This window comes from Phoca vitulina, unplaced genomic scaffold (genome assembly GCF_004348235.1).
Source record: "Phoca vitulina isolate PV1807 unplaced genomic scaffold, GSC_HSeal_1.0 scaffold6, whole genome shotgun sequence".
NCBI lineage: Eukaryota > Metazoa > Chordata > Mammalia > Carnivora > Phocidae > Phoca > Phoca vitulina.
Window position 1 is genome coordinate 28,954,556 of NW_022589709.1, and position 24,214 is coordinate 28,978,769.

At 41.0% G+C, this 24,214-nt stretch overlaps 1 protein-coding gene across 4 annotated transcripts; it reads right to left on the bottom strand.

Annotated features, from left to right (window-relative positions):
- Positions 1-427: 427 nt before the first annotated feature.
- On the bottom strand, positions 428-19,538 carry MACIR (macrophage immunometabolism regulator). Of its 4 annotated transcripts, none has more exons than XM_032403895.1 (3): positions 19,088-19,537; positions 11,176-11,265; positions 428-2,913 (listed from the first exon to the last, which is right to left on the bottom strand). In XM_032403895.1, exon 3 carries the CDS (start codon positions 2,888-2,890, stop codon positions 2,267-2,269), a length of 624 nt encoding a protein of 207 aa, XP_032259786.1. In that variant the 5' UTR covers positions 2,891-2,913; positions 11,176-11,265; positions 19,088-19,537; the 3' UTR covers positions 428-2,266. The 4 variants fall into 4 exon arrangements, with proteins under 4 accessions (XP_032259786.1, XP_032259787.1, XP_032259788.1 ...); XM_032403896.1 differs by lacking the exon at positions 19,088-19,537 and adding an exon at positions 16,606-18,234; XM_032403897.1 differs by lacking the exon at positions 19,088-19,537 and adding an exon at positions 12,334-14,536.
- Between the last annotated feature and the right edge of the window lie 4,676 nt (positions 19,539-24,214).

Here is a 24,214-nt window from a genome sequence, read left to right on the forward strand (position 1 = left end):
GTCAACTACGGACCCAGAGTTTCAAAACTTTCTAGGAAACTAAACTTAAAATTATTTCTCTCTACTAACCAGATCATTGCCCACATGCCGTATCCCAAACTTCCAACCCCTTCATTTTTGCCACTGAGGCTCACTTGTCTGTAAGTAAAAACAAAACAAAAGAGCTACATATTTTTATTTAGCTCAACAAATTACTTAGGTGCATGGGCAGGGGACAGATCTCACAGGTACACAGCCGTGTTTCCTCATGGACTGAATACATATCATTGCCATGAATATATCCTTTACCGTGAAATGTGAATGAGCACCAAAAGTAATTTTTTTTTTTTTACAAAAATGAAGCCTAAAAATCAATCCTTAGGCGGAATTCCTGAACAGTAACTAGCCCGTCGATGATGGACCTTGTTTAAAGCACCACACAACAATGTGTGTTTACATCACCCTTTTATTTCATAGTTAGAAATAATACAGTTCCACAGGGTAAATCATCAATAAATAACGGTGTTTAATCATTAAATGTAAAAATCCCAACTCTTTGGCATCTGACAGGATTCTATTTCTTGTCAAACTAATGACTGTATAGATAGAGTTAATCTTAGTGATCATTCGTCAATACAATATGTTACAAAGGTGCAATTTACTTTAAAATATACAACAGCTGAAAATTTCCAGCCCACCCAAGAAATCTGATCAACTCAGTAAGATATGGGTCAACTTCCCCAAGGTGCTTTCACATGGTTTGCCTCAGTGAAAGTATAATAAATGTTGATTAAGAGTTCCTAGGGTTTTCTTAATACTTATTCTGCTCTAAACAGAGTTTGCCATTCATTCTGGCTAAAGGAAAGTCCTACCTGCACCAGGAATGACCCACTCATTAATAAAAGGTGTTCTTATTTTATAAGCAAGACTGCAAACACCTAAGAAACTCACAGCCCCCAAACTAAAATTTAAAATCAGCAGTTCTATGCTGCCAGAGATGCCAATTCAGTAATAAATTGCACCTTCAAGAGTCAAAAAAGAAAAAAAAGAAACAGAAACTTTTACAAAAGGTTAAGGTACATACATTTTTCTCAAAATATATTCAAGAATAGTTGAGCTGTATTTGTTACTAAAGCCAGGGCGTTACTCCTTTAGCAACAAATTAAACCAGTGCAATTGACATAAATTGTTAAGTAATCCAGGATTAACCCATTAAAACCATAGAAGCACTTTAGGCTCCTACACTAATCCTAGAAACTGGAATTTCAACGAGCGCTTGAGTTGCACAGAACTAAAACTGGAATGACCTGAGGCCATGCTGAATGGTATCACTTCATACTTAGTTTAAGCATTCAATAGTAGAAATCATGAGTCCTTCTATTAAAGTTTCATTCACTTACAGAACATTCAGATGCAAACAGTATTATGCCTATCATCCACAATTAAAAGAATCCTTTCCATTTTAAAGTTCCAGATGAATTTTTAACTTAGAAAGTAAGCACTAAGGAAACTTTTTTTAACTTATGAAAACTTCATATTGGAAACTTTCTGGAAAAGCTTCCCCCCACCCATTGTAAAATAAATACTTTGTATCCCAAATTTAATTGTATTAAGACACACTTTAATAATGCTATAAAGAAATATTTTACAGCCATAGAGATCAATAACTTTCCATGCGGAAATAAAAAAATCCATTGCTCAATAGTATTATTGAGGCAAGTGAAGAAAGATTATTCTCTTGTCAATCTGAAATGTTAATTTTTTCAGTGCAAAACCAGTTATAAAATATTTAAACTCAATATTTAAAAATAAAAAGTGGTCCAATTCAGCATTGTTCAAGTTCCAAATTTCATAAAACAAATCATTTTACATACATTTTATAGTAAAATACAGAGATTAAAGAAGTACTTGAGTACTTAAAGATATAAATTTCTAATGAATCATACCAAGTCAGCAACAACCAAGCAGATAACATTCCCAATTTGAGTGTCAGAATCATAAAGATGGCATTACTGTACCAAAGCCTTTTCTTCCTAGCTAAAAAGCTATACAAACTAATGGCCAACATTCTGTTTTCTTTGCAGTTGCGTGCTCTAGAATGATTTCCCCCCAAGTACCTGTGATTTCATTCCTGTATTCAAATTTGATCCAAACAATTTTTATGTTCCAGGAACACTTAGCTGATATAACCATCTATAACGTGAAGAGTCCTGTACAGAGAACGACAGTGGGTTTTTCCAGCCAAGCGGAGGCTGACCTAAACTGGTTTACACTCTCTGCACGTCACTCATGTATTATTCCTGGCAAACACACGGTCCCCTCTGAGGGTGAGGTGTTGAAGCTGGTACTGGAGCACTTCTGTGTCAGCTGGCTCCTTGATGTTCATTTTATCTAGATTGAGGTAGTCCAGAGATTTGGAGTGAGCCCTCTTACCTTTAAGAAGACAAAGAGGCAGAGGCCCATGGAGGGCCTTGTAAGGTTCGTAGGGTAAAGATTTAGTGCACTTGTCTCCTGAGCTGGGCATCCGCCTTCGCCTCCTGCCATTGACAGCCGGGATCTCGTATGGCTGGTAGTACCGACTTCTGGTTTTATACAAACGGGAGGAACGCGCAAGTCCTGCATCCAGCTGCTTGGAGCGCAAGGAAGGCACAGCTTCTCCCTTACTCTCTTCACCTCCCGTGCACTTCTGGGCTAACTTCAGGAGTTCCTCACCAGTTGTGAAGCCAACCAAATAGTTAGAGTCCATGTGGAGAATCTGGTAGCCCGACACAGTCCGGCGCATGGGCGAGCACGGCGTGCTGGAGCAGCGGGGCTTCTCTGCTTCTGCCTTGCCCGGGGAGCTCGCCTCGGCCACAGGCAAGGGCAGCGTGGCCAGGGTACTTCTGGACTCTCCGTTAACATCGACTTCCATTTTAGGCACCAGGCGGCACACTCCTGAAAGTAAACAGACTCAGATTGTAACAGCATCGTGCACAGAACTGTGGGCCAAGCTGCAGCAGTTGAGACGGCTCAGGGAGCATGAAATAACACCGGCCTGAGAAACAGCCACTGTCCACCGGCCAGACGTTTATCTGTGTCTACAGAGCATTCCAGAGCAGGCATTAAAATGACTACGACTTCTCTACCTTCATGAACTCGAAGGCAGGTTAAATTAAAGTCTGGAGAACGACTAAAAGGTTCAGATGGAGAGGGAAACAGAAAACAGTACTTCTCTAAATGAGGCACTCTGTTCCATCACACGAACTTTATTCCTTGATGTGGTAGTAAGCAAATCAAATACAGATCTCAACATGAGGCAAATAAAAATATCCTACATGGTGCCACAAGAATCCACCAGAGACACCCAGCTTGAAAATTTACATCTTCGGGGCGCCTGGGTGGCTCAGTCGTTAAGCGTCTGCCTTCGGCTCAGGTCATGATCCCAGGGTCCTGGGATCGAGCCCCGCATCGGGCTCCCTGCTCCGCGGGAAGCCTGCTTCTCCCTCCCCCACTACCCCTGCTTGTGTTCCCTCTCTCGCTGTGTCTTTCTCTGTCAAATAAATAAATAAAATCTTTAAAAAAAAAAAAAAAAAAAAAATTTACATCTTTACATTTTCCATCATTTAATTTAAAATAAGCGCTCAGCTCTTCACACCTACATTTTTTTTTTTCAATTGCATTTAAGGGGTATATAATGAAAGATGAAAATGGATCAATTTCTTCAAAGGTTCCAATACAGGCCTAAAAAAATGTTTTTAAGGTACGGAGGAGTCAGTCTTAAGGGAAAGTTCCCCAAATGTTGCAAATGTTCTTCCTCCCATGTCTCCAGTGAATTATTTACAGCAAACCATTTCGTAGTTTAAAAATAAACCCTAAATCCAATAAATCAGGTCATTTTTAATATTGAACACGTATAAAATATTAGATGCACTTTGACTATTTAATCAGAAAATATGCCATTGATTTCCAAGTTATTTTATTTTGCAATACCTAAGACACTGCACTTCTGAATAGTTTAATAAATGGCAGAACAATTCTCAATGAATGCTGATATCATTCATCACGATGATGACATTACATAGTTTGGAAAACCCCACTGACAAGAAGTACCACCAAAAATGGCCAGGTTCCTAGGAAGCTGCAGATAAGTCAAATTTTGGAAAATAAAAAAATACTAAGGGAAAGTGAGTGACAGTGTCATTTCAGAGAAACTATTTCTACTTGATCATTAGTGAGGAGTAGAAAACACAATTTTAAGTACCTCAGGTAGCTAACCAAAATGATGTCAAATAGTAACTAATTTTAAGATGAAAAATTTATTAGAAAAGACTTATATTAAATGATTCTTATAAATCCTTTTGTAAAACAAATAACCTTTTCCTGGTTGAAGCATTTCCCAAAGTTTGGGTATTCATTTAAAATCCAAGCAATTCTAAAGCTTAAAAAAAAAAAAAAAAGAACCTTATTTCCCTCACTTGCATGCTATACTTTCCTTCATTAGGAAATAAACCAAGACTATGAAGAAGTCCCCAGATACCACCTTGTCCTCACTACAGTTCACATCTAGAGCACAACTGAAAACTAACATTGAGTCCTGAGATAGAGCAAATGCCAAAGGGATCCACAGAGCTTTACTTATTTCTTGCTCTAAATCTCAGTCTATGTAGTTCCAAATTTAATTTAATCAAAATACTGTAGCCCCTCAACCCTTCCAGATTTAAGGTAATTGACTTTATTCTATATTATTAACATAAAAAGAAATTTATATTTGATTGTGTGATTTATTTCTCTGTTAAGAGGACAGGAATAGTGGGGGACTATCAGCTACTCTGATAAGCGTACGGAAACCTGAAGATTTCTTATCTAATAAACTTTAGAGGGCCCGAGCTTCGTCAAATCTTATGCTGATAAACAAATGTTTCCTCTAACCCAAATGACACACTAATCTAATACTTCCTTTCTCACTAATTCTAGATCCCCAGAAGGAGCACAAGAGGACGGATCCAAGGCCTCCAACCTACCTAACCTGACAGGCAGCTACGGGCAGCAAGTGTGTGTCTGATAGTCCATTCTGAAAGACAAGGAGAGGGGGATCAGTGAGGCTCGAATAACCAGGGCTGTGGAGGAAACAGAGCACACACACAGATGGGTACCCCACACAAGAATGACCCAGGTGATGACACTCAAGCACTCAGTCCACATTAGGTGACACGCTGGTCTAGGTCTCTTCCCAATCTGGGAATCCGTGACAGTCCACAGACCACCACCAGCCACCTTCCTGTGTTCTCATTTGGTGCATTATAAACTTGCCCAAATCCATGCATCCACACTCCACCCATTCGGATTTGGGTAATAATTCAAACAGAGGCTAGGCTGAAAGTCATCTTCTGTGCCTCCGAGGGATAAAAATTGCTCAGCAAGGGAAGAGCGTACAAAATCACAATAAAGAAGAGCAGGCATAGGCTTCTGTGGTCAACAGGACCCTCAACAGTTTGCTCGTATCCTAAGCCCGTTCTGCTGCATCCAGGCAGACCATCAGGAATTCTCAGAAGCTCTAGAGGCGGAGGATAAAGGATGTCAGGATGCAAAGGTTTGAGAGAAAAAGGCAGAAGGTATCTATTATCTAGAAAATAAGCACCTAGAAAATGAGAAAACTGAAGACAGTGAGTGCAGTGATCTATAAACGTCACAACTGGATGGGACACGGAACAGCTACGAGAACAATACTAAGAGATGAGTAACCACCATGGCTTCAGTTTCCAGCAGCCATAACACCATAAAAACCAGCACGTGGGTTGGCCAAAACTACCTAACAGGATCTTCAGGCATCTACCTGACAGACAATGATTTCACCTTGACTGTCAAACAAAAGAAACCAATGTGGTCTAAGAGCTCTGGAAATTCCAACCGAGCAGCCTGGTGTTAAGAAACCTACCATATTTTGCTGAGGTAAACAACACACCCCCTGTTCGAAGACACCACTTAACCAGCAAGTTAAAGAAACAAGCACTTCCAATACACTCTAGCAAGTATGTGGCCTAGGAACTAAGGTCAACACTCTACGTCCAATTTCTGAGTTACAGTCTCACGGTACTGGAACATAAAAACGCTTGTCTTAAATATTACATATGTAGCTGCAACCTACTGCACTTCTGATAAACAACTGTAAATTCTGGAAAACTGCTTGCACGTTTTAGCTACAAAAACATCACTACTTCTGCTCCAAACAGTAAGACAGTCTCAAAACTAACAGCTCTGTGAGGTGGTTTCAATTGGTTTCTTCAGTGTCGAATGTATGAGAACATCTTCAGATCTTGATATTCGTGTAGGAACGTCAAGGGTGCAACAACCTGACTCTTACAAACTGCTTAGATTTTTTAAAAACTTTTTACTTATATATTGCCCTTCTAAAGAGTGCCTAGTAGTGTGCACCACTGAGAAAGCTAGGTGGTGGCCGCCTTTCAGAAAAGAGAACACAGACTGGCAAATATTTTGTTTTTAGCTAGGTGGAATGCTGACTAAGCAGTATGCCCTCCACTCTTCAATGTGACCAAAAGCAAACTTCTTCTGCTATTAAATTCCTGAGAATTTCCTGACTGGATTTAATACTGGAGCAAAACTCTGGGAGCAGTGACAGGATCAACTTCCTCAGGCGACCTCTTAAATGAGCAGAAGTAGTATAGGAACATATCTGAAGAAGTCAAGCTACTTTCTAATTCTGCAATTCTAGCAAAAAAGAAAATAGTGACGCTAGAGATGGAGGTACAGTATCTCACACACCAAAATTTCTTACTAAAAGCTCTAGATCAGGGACGCATGGGTGGCTCAGTCAGTTAAGTGACTCTTGATTTTGGCTAAGGTCATGATCTCAGGATTGTGGGACCGAGCCCCGTGTCGGGCTCCATGCTGGGCGTGGCATCTGCTTTAAGATTCTCTCCCCCTCTGCCCTCAACAGCCCCCCAGCCCCACTCACTCGCTCTCTCTCTAAAAAAATAAATAAATAATAAATAAATAAAAGCACTGACCAGGAAACATGGCTACCATGACTACAACTGGCGATGGCCTGTGCCTGGCAGAATATTCTTTATATTTTACCATGAAAAATCTGCTTATAGGTTTATTATTTTTTTTTTTTTAAGATTTTATTTATTTATTTGACAGAAAGAGAGGGAGAGAGGGAACACAAGCAGGGGGAGTGGGAGAGGGAGAAGCAGGCTTCCCGCTGAGCAGGGAGCCCTGATGCGGGGCTTGATCCCAGGACCCTGGGATCATGACCTGAGTCGAAGGCAGACGCTTAACGACTGAGCCACCCAGGCGCCCTATAGGTTTATTATTCTTAACAAACCATTCGTGACAAAGCATTTTGTTTCCTATCCTAAAATAAACCGTGCCTCATAAATGCCTACTGCCAAGATAAAAGATTACAAAGAACTCTTACAAATACCGCAGGTATGTGTAACAGGCACCCACTCCCACCGCATCAATAAGAATAAACATGAACCGGGAAACTAGGCACGATGCTAACTTCTGCACTGCTAAACGCTAGAAATCACAGAGCAACGACATCCTTATTGGTTCCATTCATGCTTTTCATATGTAGTTTAAAGCAAAAATAAAAACCGGAAACAGAAAACAGAAGAAGTATTGTTATTATAATAACAGAAGCAGCAACATTTCTGTCGATAGAAGAGTCTAGAACAAAAAATACAAAAGAGAATAGAAAAGTCAACTTGTAGTTGACTAATACTTTTAAAACCGAGTTTCCTAAACAAGTTCCAGGAACATATATAATTCTTTGTAATGGCACCTAAGGGTCTTCACTATCAAATTCCTTCACAATCTAATCTGTAACAAAGGTACTGACATAAACTTACAAAACATGAAAGACCCGACAGTGTTCATAGGGGCCACCGTATTTCTTTGAAATATGGGGGGATTCAAAACTCAAGAAGACTACAGACAAGGTAACACCTCAGTATCTGCTAGAAAAACGTACACAGCGTGTATTTTAAAATGGGGTACGGCATGCAAACATGGGGTACGGCATGCAATTATGAATTCTGGCTGGAACTAAGGCCAACAGGTCCAAACTACAACACACGTGTAGGGGACCCTGGTACACCGAGATGAGCGTGCTCAAAAGACCGTCACCTGGGTAAAATCTGCTCAGTTCTGAACACTCCCCAAGAGGTCAAACCTCCCAAGTATTTGGCACAAGGGGCATTTAAAAGATATGACCGAGGTGCCTCAGCTCCTCAGACCAGCTCTGAAAATAGCTGAGAAGTTTCACAACTGCCTTACAAAGAATTCTTTTTAAGAAGGACTGCATTCTGGGAATATTTTTTTTAATCAGGCTTATCGAAAAAAAAGTCACCATCAGTAATCAAAAAAATTGTTCCATATGCTTGTACCGTTTTTAGTAACACACAGCAATTCCATTTAAGAGAAAACATATATAACTGTCTAAATATACAGAACAAAAATGTCACCATGTGAACAAAATCCTTTTCAAGAAATGATCCATTTGGAATAAAGCCGGCTCTTGGCAAATGGAGTCTCCCAAGCTTGACTACTGTCAGTCTAGTAATATCTAGAACCACCAAGTTTCAATGCCAGCATCATCTTGGATTTCACCTCTGCAGAGCTTCTGATTATGAAGAAGAGGGCACTGAAGCCATGAAGGCAGGGGCTTGCCCAGGGCGGGGCAGGCAGTGCCGGGTTTCCGGACGCCTGCAACCTCATCATGCTGTGCTTGGGGCACACGGCTCCTCAACTTGTATACCGGCGAGCAGCATCCAAGGAGCTTCAAAACCTATGGAGGCCTGTGCTCTACCCAGGTCTGTGGTTTAAGTCATCTGGGGCACAGCCTAGGCTCTGAAATTTTCAAAAGATCTCCAGGAGATTCTACTCTGCAGACATGTCTGGGAACTTGTCAGACAGAACTTATCAGATAAAAGAATTTCACTCCTCTAAGTCCCTGCTTTTTGTTTTGTTTTGTTTTAGATCAGTGATTACTGTCCCATTAGTGGATACATTTTTGGCTGCTTCAAATTGCTAACAACCTATCCCTAACACCTTCTAACTTACTGTTTCTAATCCATTGTGGGCTTTAAAAGTATGTGCTAATCAGACTTGTTAAAACTAGATATAAAATAAAAATAAATCTGTGCTGAATGAGAATCAGGCCCCTTCCTCTGCACACACTTTGCTACAGTTACTTTAGCTTCTTTGAAGCCTGTGCCAGGTAAAGCCCTTTGGAAAACAGTTTGACAATTACTTACACAGTTAAATAAATGTTTATTAAACAACCCACCTACCCTACTGGAAGGTATTTACCTAGGAAAAATGAAAATGTATGTTCACACAAAGACCTGAACATGAATGTTTTTAACAGTTTTATTCATAATCACCAAAACCTGGAAACAATCCAAATGTCCATCAACAGGGAAATGGGAGAAAGAAACCGTGCTCTATCCATACAATGGAATACCATCCAGCAACAGAAAGGAGCAAACCAGGATTACAAGAAAGAAAGCAGCAGATAGAAAATGCTACATATGTGTGATTCTATTTATAGGACATTCTGGAAAACTAATGGGACAGTAATCAATCAAGGACTGCAAAGGTCAGGGTTGGGAAGAGGGGACAAAACTACAAAGGGGCACAGGGAATCTTGGGGGGTGACTAAAATGGTCTATATATTGACTGTAATGGGCATTCCACAGCTGAATACATTTGTCAAAACTCATCAAACTATACAAAAGGGTGATTTTTACTATATACAAATTATACTTCAATTTGAAGTCTGACTTTAAAAATAAAAAAAAATAAAATTAAAATAAAAGAAGCCTGTCACATACTTCCAAGTTTTTGACCATCCTCCTAATTTTAAAATTCTTCAAATTATCTAATCTCAGAATCAGAAGGAATCCTAATGGTTGTTCAGTCTATGTTTGAACACCTCCAATGACAGGTAACTCACTACCTCTCGAGTTGGTTCATTTCACCTTTGTAGCTGTGCTAGACTGTCCCTGTATTTACATATATAGACTGTCCCTGTATTACATACATAATTATGTATACACACCCACATATACACATATGCATCTGAAGAGAAAGATACACACAGACGTGCACACACATTCCTGTAACTTCCACTCACTGCTCCTAGTTTTGTGCTTTATTTAAATTAGATGAGTTACTGACTCAGCCATATTATTTCTTACTCAATATCCTCTAAAAGTATTTTGTACTTAGAGCTTTCAAACGTCTTGCTTTTTTCCTCAAAACTGAAAACTTAGTAATGTTTCCATTTTCTCAATGTTTTAAAATGCATTGTCATAAATCTGGTACGCTGTATCTACCTAATGAAACAAAAGTACCTGGTTTTCCCCATCATTCGTTTGAATTATTCTGCTGCTGACTGCTAATTTGGAGATCACTTATTATGAAACCAGAGGTTTTTCCGGAATTTTTTTTCCCAAGGATTTTCCCCCCAAGGATTCTGACCACCCAAATTCAAAGCAAGGACTTACAAAGACACTGCTCAAGTAGAATGAGATACCAAAGCAAGAAGTCACACTAATGTACTTTTTCAAATGCTAAAAAGCTACAAAGATAATTATGAAATTTTTTTCACCTTCAAACACATGGAGTCACATGAATAACTGTGTTAGCATAGATACAACAGATGACACACTGAAAAAAGACAAGGAAAAGACAACAGCACTGCATCATTTTAACAAGTTTAAATTCACGGGGTAATAAAAGTGAACTGCTATATAACCAAGTGAAACTGATGCTCCTTTCAGTCACCTGTTGGCCATTCTTTATGGATGATAACATACAACTAGAACTTTGTGCAAATTATTTTGCCAATCTCTAGGGATTAATGTTTTACTAAAATTTCCCTGAAATTAGAGCAACTACCTCCTAACTACTCTATCCTGAAATATTATTCCTTAAAACCTCCTTTATCTCACAGGAATAAGGAAAAACCCCACTCAATCAGTAAGGCAAACACTTCAAGATAATAATGTTAGCAATCTGCAACAATAATTTCAGTTCCCATCATTAAAAATTTCATTACTGGAATATACATGTTTGCAATAATATCTCGACATTTCACATTCATCTGTTTATGTAGTCCTTAAAACACATGATGATATTAAGTTCACACAACGGGTTAACAGAGAGAAAAAGCAAAATATAACTCACCAGACTAAATCCCAGAAGACGTCACTGTACAATGTCCAATGAGTCCCAAGGGAACACAGGCATAATATTTTTTCTGCTCTACACCAGATACTAAACATGGAATATAAAAATAAACCTTTAATTTAACAAGTAACACAACTTATAAGGCAATTATAACAATTCTAACTGCAACACAGGATGAAATTAGCAGGAGGTACTAACATCAGGTACAGGTTATAGAGGATATAATATTAAGTCAATTAATTAAAGCAATTTGACTTTGTTCAGCTAAATTAAACTTCAAACATTTTGTCATGTTTGTTCCTCTGTATTCTGCTGCTGAAATTCTACCTCGAGACTAAGAGCAGCTAACTGGACTAAATAGAGACACACAAATTTGGGGGTTTAAATGTTGGTTCCACCAACCTAGTCTTCTTCATGTACTCAAGAGATTCACAATATTCTATGAAGAAAATAATGATGAGACCAGGATCAAAAGAACAGGTCCTAGCTATGGCCTTGCTAAGAACTCTGACTCCTGACCTTGCATAAAGAGCAATATTTAAAATGAGGACCATATCGTTCTTCCTCCCTCATACAGTTGTTATGTGGATCAAATGAGATGAGGCAGGGGAACGTGTTCTGTGCGTTGTGAAGCCCTTTAGAGATGTGTGATGTTATTATTGTGCAATTAATTTTTGGTGTCTATTCATCTTAGCCATAAAATAGCAACAATAAAAATCCTTCATAAGACTGCTCTGCAGCATATGACTGGAAAGGCCTTGGAAAACGTTGTCTTTTTTTTAAGAGAACAACACTTCTTTAGAATTATCACATTGCTTAAGGTTTCGAGCATCTCCTCTAGGCCTTCCCCTTACCTGGGGAGGTAATGTGTGAGAATCTATCTTTATCTCCTACCTTCCTTGTTAATTAGGTTAATTTCTTGAGGTCAAGGAAACTCCCCAAAGTCCCATCCACCTGTAAAGATTTCTTTGGTGGTTGCGTTTCTGTGGCTGTGCTGAACCGGGGGCCAGGGAGCCTCAAGTGAGCTGAGTGGATTCATCTCACCAGCACAGGTGCACAGGGCCCCCAAGAGCGGCTACAGAGAAAACACGCCCTCACGGCCAGTGCAAACAGCAAGGGAGAAGGCAAGGACTCTCACTTTATTACTTTCCTTACCACTGCTGAAGAATTCCATCCAAAGGAAATGGATAGTTACTGAGTTAAAGGGATCTGCCTCTTGAACTTCAGAACCCAGAAGAAGTGACTGCACCAACACCGGCCTGTCATCCTGAGAAGCTCCCATGGGTATCAGCCTTTGGAACTTCCACAGATTTAGGAAACAGACACGCGATGCTCCCTTCCGCTGCTTCTGCCACACACTGGGTCCAGACCGGGGAACCAAGACACTACAGAAGGAAGACTCGGTTCTCCTCCACCAGGGAGGCCTCTGGTTTTTACACAGAGGGAACTGTAACGCAGCAAAAACTCTTGCCCGACAATACGTTTTTTATTTACTATAACCACCCCTCAAAATGTCCCCAATACTATTGTTATAAAGTTTAAGTTGATTTCTTATTCAAGTAAATGGATTTTTAATGGGGAAGGGAAATTTAAGAAGAAACTCATATTTCTGAGCACCTTCTGTACGCCAAAGCTACGCGCCATTTCTATCGCTTCATCTTAACCACTACTCCACGAGGAGGTATCACCTCCCTTGTAAAGTATTCCATCAAGCAATGCTATTTGAGGGTCAGGCGGGAACCTGAACCCCAGTTTGTCTGACTCCGAAGCCCGCTGGCTTTGCTTTGTATACATGTGGCCTCTGTTCAGTCATAAGCCCGGATGGACAGCTTTTTACACAATAACCATGTTCCTGAAAAATGTAAATTAATTTCTGTAAATGGAATTCTATTTCAAATGTGTGGGGAGGCACTTTATTTTAAAGCTTTATTGCCTCACTTGTGAAATGATTAGAAGGAGGTGGTTTTAGCTACTAGTTCTAGTGTTATTTCCAACTTGAAAACGCGAGGATGTTAAAGCGCATACCAGAGTCCTGTACGAAGCCAGTCTACACCATGGACCCTTTCTCCTAGAAGCATATAAGACACTTGAAAATCATAAATTATAAGGGAGGACAAAAACGTTGTCAACCAATAACTAACTGGTTATATGGCTGGATGCCAAATAGAGAGAGATATTTCCACTTCATTTTTCAGGGCTACCTCTATCATGGAGTGAGATAAATTTCATTTAGACTTTTAGAAATTTAGACAGAAAACCCAGGAGCAGGAACGTTAGAAAAATCTGGATGTGTTTTAATTCTAAATAAAACTAGTTTTAGAAAACACTGTAAAATCTCATTCAAGCTATCATGTAATGTGTATTACGTATTTGGTGATATAAGCTTCTTTTCAAACTTTTGAATGCATTGAAAAAATAGATTTTCCAACATTTTTTTCAAGAGCAAAAGAAAAATCAACCCCAAACTTCATTCTGGATTTGAAAACAGAGAGCTTTAAAGTAATTATCCAGCTCTTGCCCAGGAGCTGATGTGGAAGTCTAGGAAATGGTCGGTAATTTCATAGTAAACAAAGTGTAGTAACTGATTATCCCTATTACAGCAGTGCCAAGCCAAAAATAGAACACAAACATAGAGTCCAAGGGAGCCACCCAGGCGAAACCAAGGTGCAGCAGCCCCATTCCCTGTCTCAGTTTTTAGTCATTTCTGACTCTGCTTACTGTTGTATGTGTCACCACCTGCTATCTGTGCACAGAGGCTAAGAGGAAGAGGATAAAGATGTTGAAAAAAAGGAAGAATTAAAAGAACGAGACCAGAGAGTAGTATAAGAATATATCTTCTTGAAGAGATTGCCTATAAAGGAATCTTGCTTAAAAAAAAAAAAGAGAGAGAAGAAGAAGAAGAAAAATTACAGTATGGGCTTTACCCCATGTCCTGCTAGAAACAATTAAGATTTTAATATGAAAGTTCCCAAAGAACTGGATTTTTAATAAAAAGAAACCAATATTTTTGAACACCTTCTCTATGCCAAAAGCTACAAACATTTTATAGCTACTCCATGGGGAAAATATTACCCCCATTTTAAAGTATTCGATCAAGTAATAACTATTTGAGAGTCAGAACAAGAATCTGAACCCCTACAAGTCTGACTCCAAAGCCCACAGACACTGGGAGAATAGGGATGATGAGTTAATATATTTTGTTTACTATGAAAGTACCGAGCATTTCCTAAATTTCCACTTCGGCTCCAGGGCAAGAGTAGACAATCACTTTAAGGTTCCCCTGCTTTCAAATCTAGAATAAAGTTTTAGATTGAAATAGCATTTTTAGGGGCACCTGGGTGGCTCAGTCATTAAGCGTCTGCCTTTGGCTCAGGTCATGATCCCAGGGTCCTCGGATCAAGCCCTGCATCTCGGGCTCCCTGCTCAGCGGGAAGCCTGCTTCTCCCTCTCCCACTCCCCCTGCTTGTGTTCCCTCTCTCGCTGTGTCTCTCTCTGTCAAATAAATAAGTAAAATCTTTTTTTAAAAATGTTTAGAAATAGCATTTTTAGAATATTTTAAAAATCTATAAATCTCTAACACTTGCAGCTGATTCTGGCCAATGTTTTTACCATGAAGGCTTGGCAAGGTATCAACGGATCTCCTCTCAAAGACGGTCAGCAAGAAGGAAAAGAACTCATGTGAAATGCTTACAAGATGGACTAAATACGGTGTAGAAAAACAGACTGAGGTAAAAAGAGCAGAGGCTAGAATACATAATGCTTCCAGCTACAAACAGCTGAAACGAACAGAAAACCCCGTGACATTATCCTGGAAGCAATGAAAATAGGGAAAAGTCAGCATGGCCAAGGTCTTCCCGCAGGCCTCGGGATAGGGGAGCCATGAGTGACTAAGCAAAAGACACCCAACGTTTGACTGCAAATGAAGCTACTGCAAATAGGAAAGTTTGCAAACATTAACCGGGAAGCGTGTCAAATATCTCAGGCAGGGTGACAGATATCAAAACAGGTAAATAAAGAAGAATGTCCTGCAAAAGTAGGGTGGCCACATGTCTCAGTTCAGCCAGTAATGCGGCATAATTATTTATAGCACCCCCTTTATCTCTCCAAAGTGTCCCGGTTTGGAAATTACATTGTTATCCTACTCAAAAGTAATATTTAACAATGAAAAGGCAATGAATTAAAAGACTGGGGGTGGGGAGGGGAGGAAGGAAAAATGACCCTTCTGCTTGCACGGTGGCTTCCCATACAGATCTGAGGAGTATTTCTTTGGTTGTATCCACTCAGCCACTCAATTATTCATTTACTCCTTCTGTCCTTCAACAATATTTCTTGAGTCTTATTATATCCCAGCATTGTACAGGCACTGGGGCAAATACAAAAAGTGAAGCCGGAGACCAGGCGAGAAGGAAAGACAGACAGACATGGAAATCTAATGCATAGAACAGTAAACCTGAATGGTACTGGGAACCCAGAGAAGGGAGTGTTTTTTTCCCCCAAATACAGAAAGCTCCACACGAAATGTTCAGGCCCACACAAAATCCCTATGTATAAAAAAGCCATAAGTATCAGACTTCAGCACAGATCTACTAACAAAATAGCAATAAGAAAAAAAATTAACGGACAGAGAACAAACTAGGGTTGACAGAGGGAGGGGGTGGGGGATGGGCTAGATGGGTGATGGGTATAGAGGAAGACACTGGTTATGATGAGCACTGGGTGTTATATGTAAGTGATTAATTACTAAATTCTACTCCTGAAACCAATATTACACTATATGTTAACTAACTAGAATTTAAATAAAAATTTGGAAGAAAAAAAATTAAAAATAAAAAAATCAGGGGCGCCTGGATGGCTCAGTCAATCAAGGGTCTGTCTCTTAATTTCGGCTGAGGTACTGATCTCATGGTTGTGGGTTCAAGCCCTGTGTTGGGCTCCACCGTGAAGCCTACTTTAAAAGAGTTTTGTTTTGTTTTTTTTAAAGAAAAAAATTAAAATCTATCACTTCCAAATCATATGGTTATAAATATGAAGGCCAGCAAATAGCCCTTGTGAATTTTGGTAAATAAAGCCCACTAATCATTAAAGAGTATATTATGGAAAACAAGATAAATTTTAGGCAAAGAAAAATGGTGGAAGTTATGGGTTCTAATTCTAGATCCCAAAACACAAAGAAAAAAAAAGGAAACAGGCAGTATTTCTCAGAGTAGCTATTTGAGGAGAGATCAATAATTTTAAAAAGCAGATTTTTAAAAGTTGCATTCAGATTAATGAAAATATTTTGCAACCACTAGTCTCAAAGATTACTCTAAAAACAAAAAAGATAAGGACCAAAACATCTCTCAAGTAACAGAACACAGAGCAGAAATAAAATGGTTTAACTGCTAGTACAACACACACAATAAGAACAAAATGCTTAGCTGTACCTACCCTACGTGCTCCTCGTAGGGATTACTCCAATCTCACTTTTCCATTTGTAACTCATAAAAACTAAATCATCAATAATTTTTAAGAAGAGTTTGTGTGTGACATTTCTGAAACCATCCTTGATCTTACAAACCTCACCAAGGGGGTAAGACAACCCATAATCAGTTCAGTAAGACAAAAAAATGTGTTTCTCTTCCTAGTATCAGTTCTTTTAATAGCAACCCCCTGAAAGTGCAGCATGCATTTTCCCTCTATTTCTGTTAGTAGAAATTAAAGCTAGATTACCAACGTTGTCTCACTATTATGTAAAGTCACTCTTCTACTTTTAGAAAAAAAAATTGCTTTCACTACAAATATGACTGACAGTAACTGGAACTGCAGATCTACAAGCAGTCTTTACAAGAAATTTGCCTCTTAGGAAAGCATAACCGAAATGGGACAGGTGCATACGGTGGAATTAGCTAACCTTCCACATGAAAGCTTAAATCCAGGAACTTATTTTGATAGGCTGGTGATGAATCGAGAGTTCTCTCTGGAGGAAAAGAGCTGATTTTTTTCCCCCAGAGGATATAAATAAATCAGCAACAGCAAAGCAAATTTCAACTCTGTATGTAAAGTTTTGTTACTCCTATCACACTAAATACTTTTAAGGGTGTACAAGAGCTCTCCAAAGGATACAAAATTATACAAAGTAAACAAATTCGCTATTATGCAAGGTCAATAAATACCGTATATAATCTTATGTCCTAGAATAGTCACTATCAAACAGTCTCACTTGCAATTTACTAAAATGTTGACAGAAGCATATTGTATACACCGTTCCTATCAAATCAAAAGGTCTACGGGCTCATCAATCCTAATATTTCATCCTGGTCATTTTATTAAGTTTATAATGCATACATAGCTACATCACAGAAACACTGAAATCTGTGAAACATTCATTAAACATAATTGTGTAAGCATAAATCTTGGTCTTGAATTAATAAAGTACCAAACGCTTCTGCAGTAATAACCAATACTGTATTTTGAAATCATTGAAAAAATAAACTTTCGGAAGAGATCACTTCTATCTCCCTTAGTGTGTAACTTCCTCTAACAACTAACAACTCTAAATTGTAGGGTGGCTCATCTGAGAAAAACAATGTAAAATAAAGAGTTCTACTAACGTCAGAAATGTTGTGCAAGAATTGCTCTCTCGGCTAGGAGTAGTGAGCATGCAATAAAATGCTACTGCCTCCATTCTTGCTCAAGTGATTAGAAAGTTCCCAGCCCCAGTTTTACCTGTGCACTACAACCATACGCATACCCTCTCAGCATCTTGGCTCGACACAGACCACTAACCCACCCGGGTACAAACTGATGTGGGCGGAGAAGCAGGAAGACCCTAAGGATGTGGAACATTTGCAAGGGGAAAAGGACGGGGCCATCATTCCCTTCATGTTCCCATCGCCTCGCTGGCAGATTTGCAGATTCCACCACTAGAGAGAGTTTGGCAGCTTCACAATGGGGCCGCCTGCTCAACGTCTGGCTGCCGCCCGCCTGGAAACCCCTTTCCTCTGCTTACCACCCGCCCCAAAGTCCACCCGCGACAGGTGGGGAGAGGGCGGAGATGCCCAACGACAAATCTGCCGCTTTCGCTTCTGGCCAGCACCCGACCCCAATCTACACGCGCGCCCCCGGGCACTGCCGGTCCGTCCGCCCCCGCCGCACCAGCAGAAGCGCAGCGGGCGCGGGCTGCGGGCTCGAGGGCGGCCTCACCCCCCGGACTGCAGCTCGGGCGAGGAGGGCCGACGAGATAAGGCCGTCAGGGCTCGCCCTCAGGCGCTATCTGGCCGGGGCAGTCGCACCCAGCGCGCGGCCGGGGCGCGCGGCCAAAGCCGCCGCCAGCCCGGGAAAGAGCTACTTCTCAATGGGGCCCAGACGCCGCTGCCCCGCGGTGCGGGCACGCCGGCGGAGGAACTAGCGTGCGCGCCAACGCGCCCCGACTTCCGCACCGCCGCACCGCGGGAGAGGCGCTCCGGCTCGCCGAGTCCCCGCACCTCCCCGGCGAGCGCACGCCGCGCGCACACGGGGGCGCACGCCCCCGCACACTCACACGCGCTGCACACTCACGGCGTCTCCGGCCCCACCCCTGTGCCAAGCAGCCGCGGGCTCCCCGCACCCCGCAAGGGCCCCACCCAGTTCACCAGACCCCAGCCTCCTGCCCGGGCGCCCAAGGACCAGCCCGCCGAGGCCCGGGGCCCCTGGGGGCCGACCCGCCGCCCATCCCGGAGGCCCGCCCGCCCAGGGTTCCCCAGCACCGCGCGGACACCGCGCGCCCGGCCCCGACACGAGGCAGGGAGGAAGGGGCGGTGCCGCGACTGGGGCTGGCACCGGGGCTCGGTGACTGGGGCACCCCCCAACCCACCCGCCCATCACCACCACCACCACCTTTTTCTGCAGCACAAAAGGTTGCAGGCGGAACCGCCGTCCCCGTGCAACCTACCGATGGCCCACGGCTCCGCCACCTCCGCTGTAACTGGGCCGCGGAGCCGGAGACAAGGGCGGGAGAGGCGCAGGGCTGCGGCGCCGAGATCCGGGCAGAGGCCGCCAGGCGAGCCAGCCGGGTACCCTCTCCTCTCCCACCGCGCTCGGCGCCAGCTACCGCCCGGCGTAGGCCCCGCCTCCTCCTCCTCCTCCCCCGCCCGCCTTCCCGCCCTCCTCCCTCTAGCTGCGGAGGCGCCGCCCGTCAGCGCTGGGCCCGCCTGCTGCGCCCAGCTCCGACACCCCGAGCAAGGGCGGGCGGGCGAGAGAAAGGCTTTAAGAGGCCTGAAGTAGTTGGCGGGGGCGGGGGAGTTGCGGCCTGGGGAGGAGAGGAGGAGTCGTAACGCCTCCTCCCAGTCCCAGCCGGCACACTGTCTCGGGAGCTCCGACTCGCAGGCCCGGCTACGCTCAGGTTTCCTCGGGGTTAGGGGCTGTGGTGTGATGTTTATCACTTGTGAGTCTCTACTTAAAGGACTCTGCACTGAGACGAAGTAGAGAAGACCGGAAGCCCATGAAATTACAAATTATAGGGTCAATCTTGAAAATTGAGGGGTGAGGTGCATTCAGATTTAGATTCTGATTGGATTCGCTGTTTTTGAATCCTCCGACTTGATCTTTTCCATTCCTGTAAGAAATTCTTTCCTTGATCAGACTTTTCTATTCTCAATTCATGTGCATCTCCTCTGCCAAACAACTTAATAAACTCGGCCATAAGAATATGACATTTGCTTAGCTCTCACCATGTGCCAAGCCTTTTCACATGCATTTCCAAATTTACACCTCTCACTTCTGTAAGGATGTGACCAATTATCCACATTTTAAAGATTTGGAAAATTTAACTTCCTCGAGGTCACACACCTAGTTAGTGCCTGAGCTGAGTCTGAACCCAAAGAGTGGAACCACAAAATGGTTTATAAATGTTGCTAATTTATGTTCCAGTCTCAATCCAAGAGAGTTTGTTGTTACTGTTGTTTCTTCTTTTTTTTTTTAACAAAATACTTTATCTGAACATAAAAGGCATAAACTTGGTGTAAATTAATACAAATTTAGATAAATATTGATTCAAACTTATTTCAAAATCTACATATGCCTCTGATAATATAAAGGCAAGTAAATCTGAACACCCGTATTTCAACAGAGTGATGCCTCCCGGCTTCTCCGCTAGAAGACATTTTATACCACCTCTATGTGCCCTGAAGTAAGTTTGGGAGGATAGAGGGAGAAGAGGGAGGAGGAGGACACTTCGAAAAATATTCTCTAAAGAACGATTTTAGAAAACATAAATTACTTTATTTCCAACATAGATATGTATGTAACTTCTCAAATGTAGAACCGGGCACAATATACTATGTATTGAATAAGTAAATGAATGGATTTTTTTTTTGCATCAATTATTTCAGATTATAATTTGTTTGACACAACAGTGAATTGGAAGTTATTTCAGATTGTTGACACAGTGGTGCTTTGTTCTGATAATCATTCTCATAAAACCACTTCCAAAATATTGTATATTTTATATTAGGAAACTTCCTTTTATTCTGTCCTGTCTGAAATCTTATAACCTTTCAGAAGAATGACTTGTACTTGCCCTTTGCTCTGAAAGTTTGGCAATGTTCTTTGGCCAAAAGCAATAAAGTGCTGGTTTGCCCTTAGCTTTATTAGGCTCCAGGCTAGCCATCTTGAAAGGGCTTTGTCTCCAAATTGCCTTACTCTCTGGGTGGTGCTTCCATCCTACCTTTAACTCCTCACTGCATCAAAATTTCAGTCAGTTTTTGAGTATCACATAGAAGGCCTACCTATTAAGCCAGTTCATGAGGCAGTTAATGACTGATAATAACTTTATGTGTGGCCCCTCAGTACCCCGACTGGGTACTGCCTTAATTCGGATCTGTTGTGGCTTAGTAGGGGCTGTGGCTGAGGGGAGGTGGGGAATGCAGAAGCTCCTCCCAGATCTTTTTTGTGTTCTATGAAGATCTAGTCAATCTATAAAAAAAAAAAAAAAAAAAGCCATGCTTATAAACAATAGGGACAAATGTAGAAAAGACCTTGTGATCTGAAAGGCCTGATTCTGAGGAGTCCAACACTCCATCTCAAAGACCCCTTGTGTGACTTCCATCTTTGCCTCAAGCCACCCTTCCCAGAAAAATCACTTGAAAATGATGGTTGCCCGAGAAGGCTTCTATATGAATGTAACAGTGCCACTTAGCAAACAGCCAGCTTGAGAGAACAAGATAGTCAGATTTGATGATAATAACATAGTGGATATAAACTACAAAGCCAAGTGTGTAAGAAATACCACATTGCAGCCCGTGCTCTAAACCCATTTGTTTCCATCAGGGGCTAACCAGGAAAATAGAGACGACTTCAAGTCTTTACAAACAGACAACTCAGGGCAAGGAAACAATAACACAGAGAATGGAAGAACTCAGAAGCTAAGCAGGGGTTGGTGAGGTAATCCAGAAATTAACAAGCACGGCCCCTAGCTGGAGAAGTAAAGGGAGGAGACAGAGGTACTGGGGCCCAGGGGCCTGGCAGTATGGCCAACCTGGAAGCTGCGGCCATGGAAGAGAAACAGCTACTGTCAGAGAAGTCATTTGTGGCAAGGGAAGGGGGGAAATGTACATTGATTTTCCTCTCCTCGTGCCCTCTCATCTCCTCCCAGTGCCTGACATTCAGCCAAACCTAGATCACAGCCATCCTGAGAACTTGGGAAACACCCTTTGGGGTTAGCCCTTCTGCAACACAGAGGCAAATAGGGGAAGGGCACAGAACGTGCATCTGAGGACAGACAGGCCCTGAATCAGCACATCTTTTTACTTCACTTTCAAGGCTTCAGTTTTCCTTAAAGTTTTTTCCCCACTCCTTTGTAGGGTCAAAGTTCCAAGAGTTCCATGCCATTGCTATGTGTAGGTGGTGATGACAGGGAGTGGGAGGAAGTCCTTTGGTTTATATGCATCTGTCCACAGAGGTTTCTAGTGTCCCTTCCCAGAACTACCACCTACAGCAACATGCTGCAGTGCACAACATGTCCATAGACGGGATGGCTCTGTTCTACACACTTGAACACTCCTTTAGCTCTCTCCTGCTCCAGCACCACACTTGGAGCCAGAGAATATTTCTAAGGTCTCGGACTGTCCTGTTAAGCCTCATACATTATCAGTCATTTGTATTCAGGGTCCTTCATCAAATATATGATATAGGCAGGTTGAAAGTTTAAGAATGAAAAAAGAGATATACCTTGCACACATTGTTGAAAACAAAGCAGGAGTGGCTCCATTAATATTAGATAAAGTAGACTTCAGATCAAAGAAAATGGACAGACAGAAGGGAGCATTTTCACATACCCCAAAGACTAATGTATAATGCACCAAATAGAGCTGCAAATTATGTAAAACAGAAGCTGTTGGAACTGAACAGAGAAATAGGCAAACATACAATTATAGTTGAAGACTTCAATACCCCTCTATTAAGAACTTTCAGAACAATGAGACGATAAACCAGCAAGGATCAAGAACATCATCAACCAATAGGATGTAATTGACATCTATGTCCACCCATAAACAGAAGAATGCACAATCTTTTCAAATGCACATGGAATACCAAGGAAAATATCCTGGTTCATAAATCAAATCTGAACAAATTGAAAACAATTGAAATCATACAGAGCATCTTCTCCAACTACAATAAAATCAAATTAGAAATCAATAACAGAAAGAAAACCAGGAAATTCCCAAGCACTTGGAACAAAATAACAAACCCCTGCATAATCCATGAATCAAAGAGGAACTCTTGAGGGAAATTTTTAAAAATACATTTATTTAACAGAATGAAAATGAAAATATAACATTTCAAAACATGTGAGACACAGGTAAAGCAGTACCAAAAGAGAAATCTGTAGCACTAAAATGTGTACATTAGAAAAGAGGAAAATCTCAGATTAATAATCTAATCTCCTATCTTAAGAATCTAAAAGAAAAAAGAGAGAAAGGCAAAATAAACCCAAAGCAAGCAGAAGAGAAGAAATAATAAAGATCAGAACAGAAACCAATGGAATTGAAACAGAAAAACGGTAAAGAAAATGAATGAAATGGAAAGCTGACTCCTTGAAAGGATCAGTAAAATTCACAAACCTCTAGCAAAGCTAAGAAAAAAGGAGAAAACCCAAATGATCAAAATCAGGAACAAAACAGAGGATGTCACTATAGACCCTGCAGACATTAAAAGGACAATAAGAACATACTATAAACAACTCTATACTCATAAATTTGACAGCTTAAATGAAATGGACCAATTCCTTGAAAAATACAAGCTACCACAATTCACCCAATATGAAGTGGATAATACGAACAGCTATGTAACTATTAAAGAAATTAATTCATAATTTTAAATCTTTCAAAAAAGCAATATTTGGGTCTAGAGAACTCCTGAAAAACTCTATCATACATTTAAAGAATTAATACCAACTCTGCAGTCCCTCCCAGAAAATAGGAGTGAACACTTCCCAATTCATTTTATGAAGCTAATAGTACTTTGATACCAAAACTAGAAAAAGGCACTATTTACAAAGCAATCTATAGACAAATATCCCTCGTGAATACAATTGTAAAAAACTCAACAAAATATTAGCAAATAAAAATCAGCAATATATAAAAAGAAGTATACACTATGACAGTGAGTTTATTCCAGGGATGAAAGGCTGGTTTGATATTAAAAAATCAATATTATCCACATAGTAATGGACTCAAGGAGAAAACTCATATGATCTCTAAGCACTGGGCAAAAGACAAAATTGTTTGTTCTCACCACTCATATTCAAGTCGTACTGGAATTTCTAGCTAATACAATAAGGCAAGAAAAGGCAAACAGACTTGAATGGAAGAAATAAAACTACCCCTATTTACAGATGACCTGATTTTATGTAGAAAATCCCAAAACATCTACAAACAAAAACAAGCAAACAAGTTCCTAGGATTATGTAGTGAGTTCAGCAAGGCCTCAATATATACATTAAAAAAATCTGTATTTACCTATAATGAATATATGGAAACCAAAACTAAAAATATGTTATCATTTATAATCACTCAAAAAA

What these genes read in the sequence shown, in the direction of transcription:
- MACIR (XM_032403898.1), bottom strand. Translation starts at nt 2,890, where the DNA reads ATGGAAGTCGATGTTAACGGAGAGTCCAGAAGTACCCTGGCCACGCTG.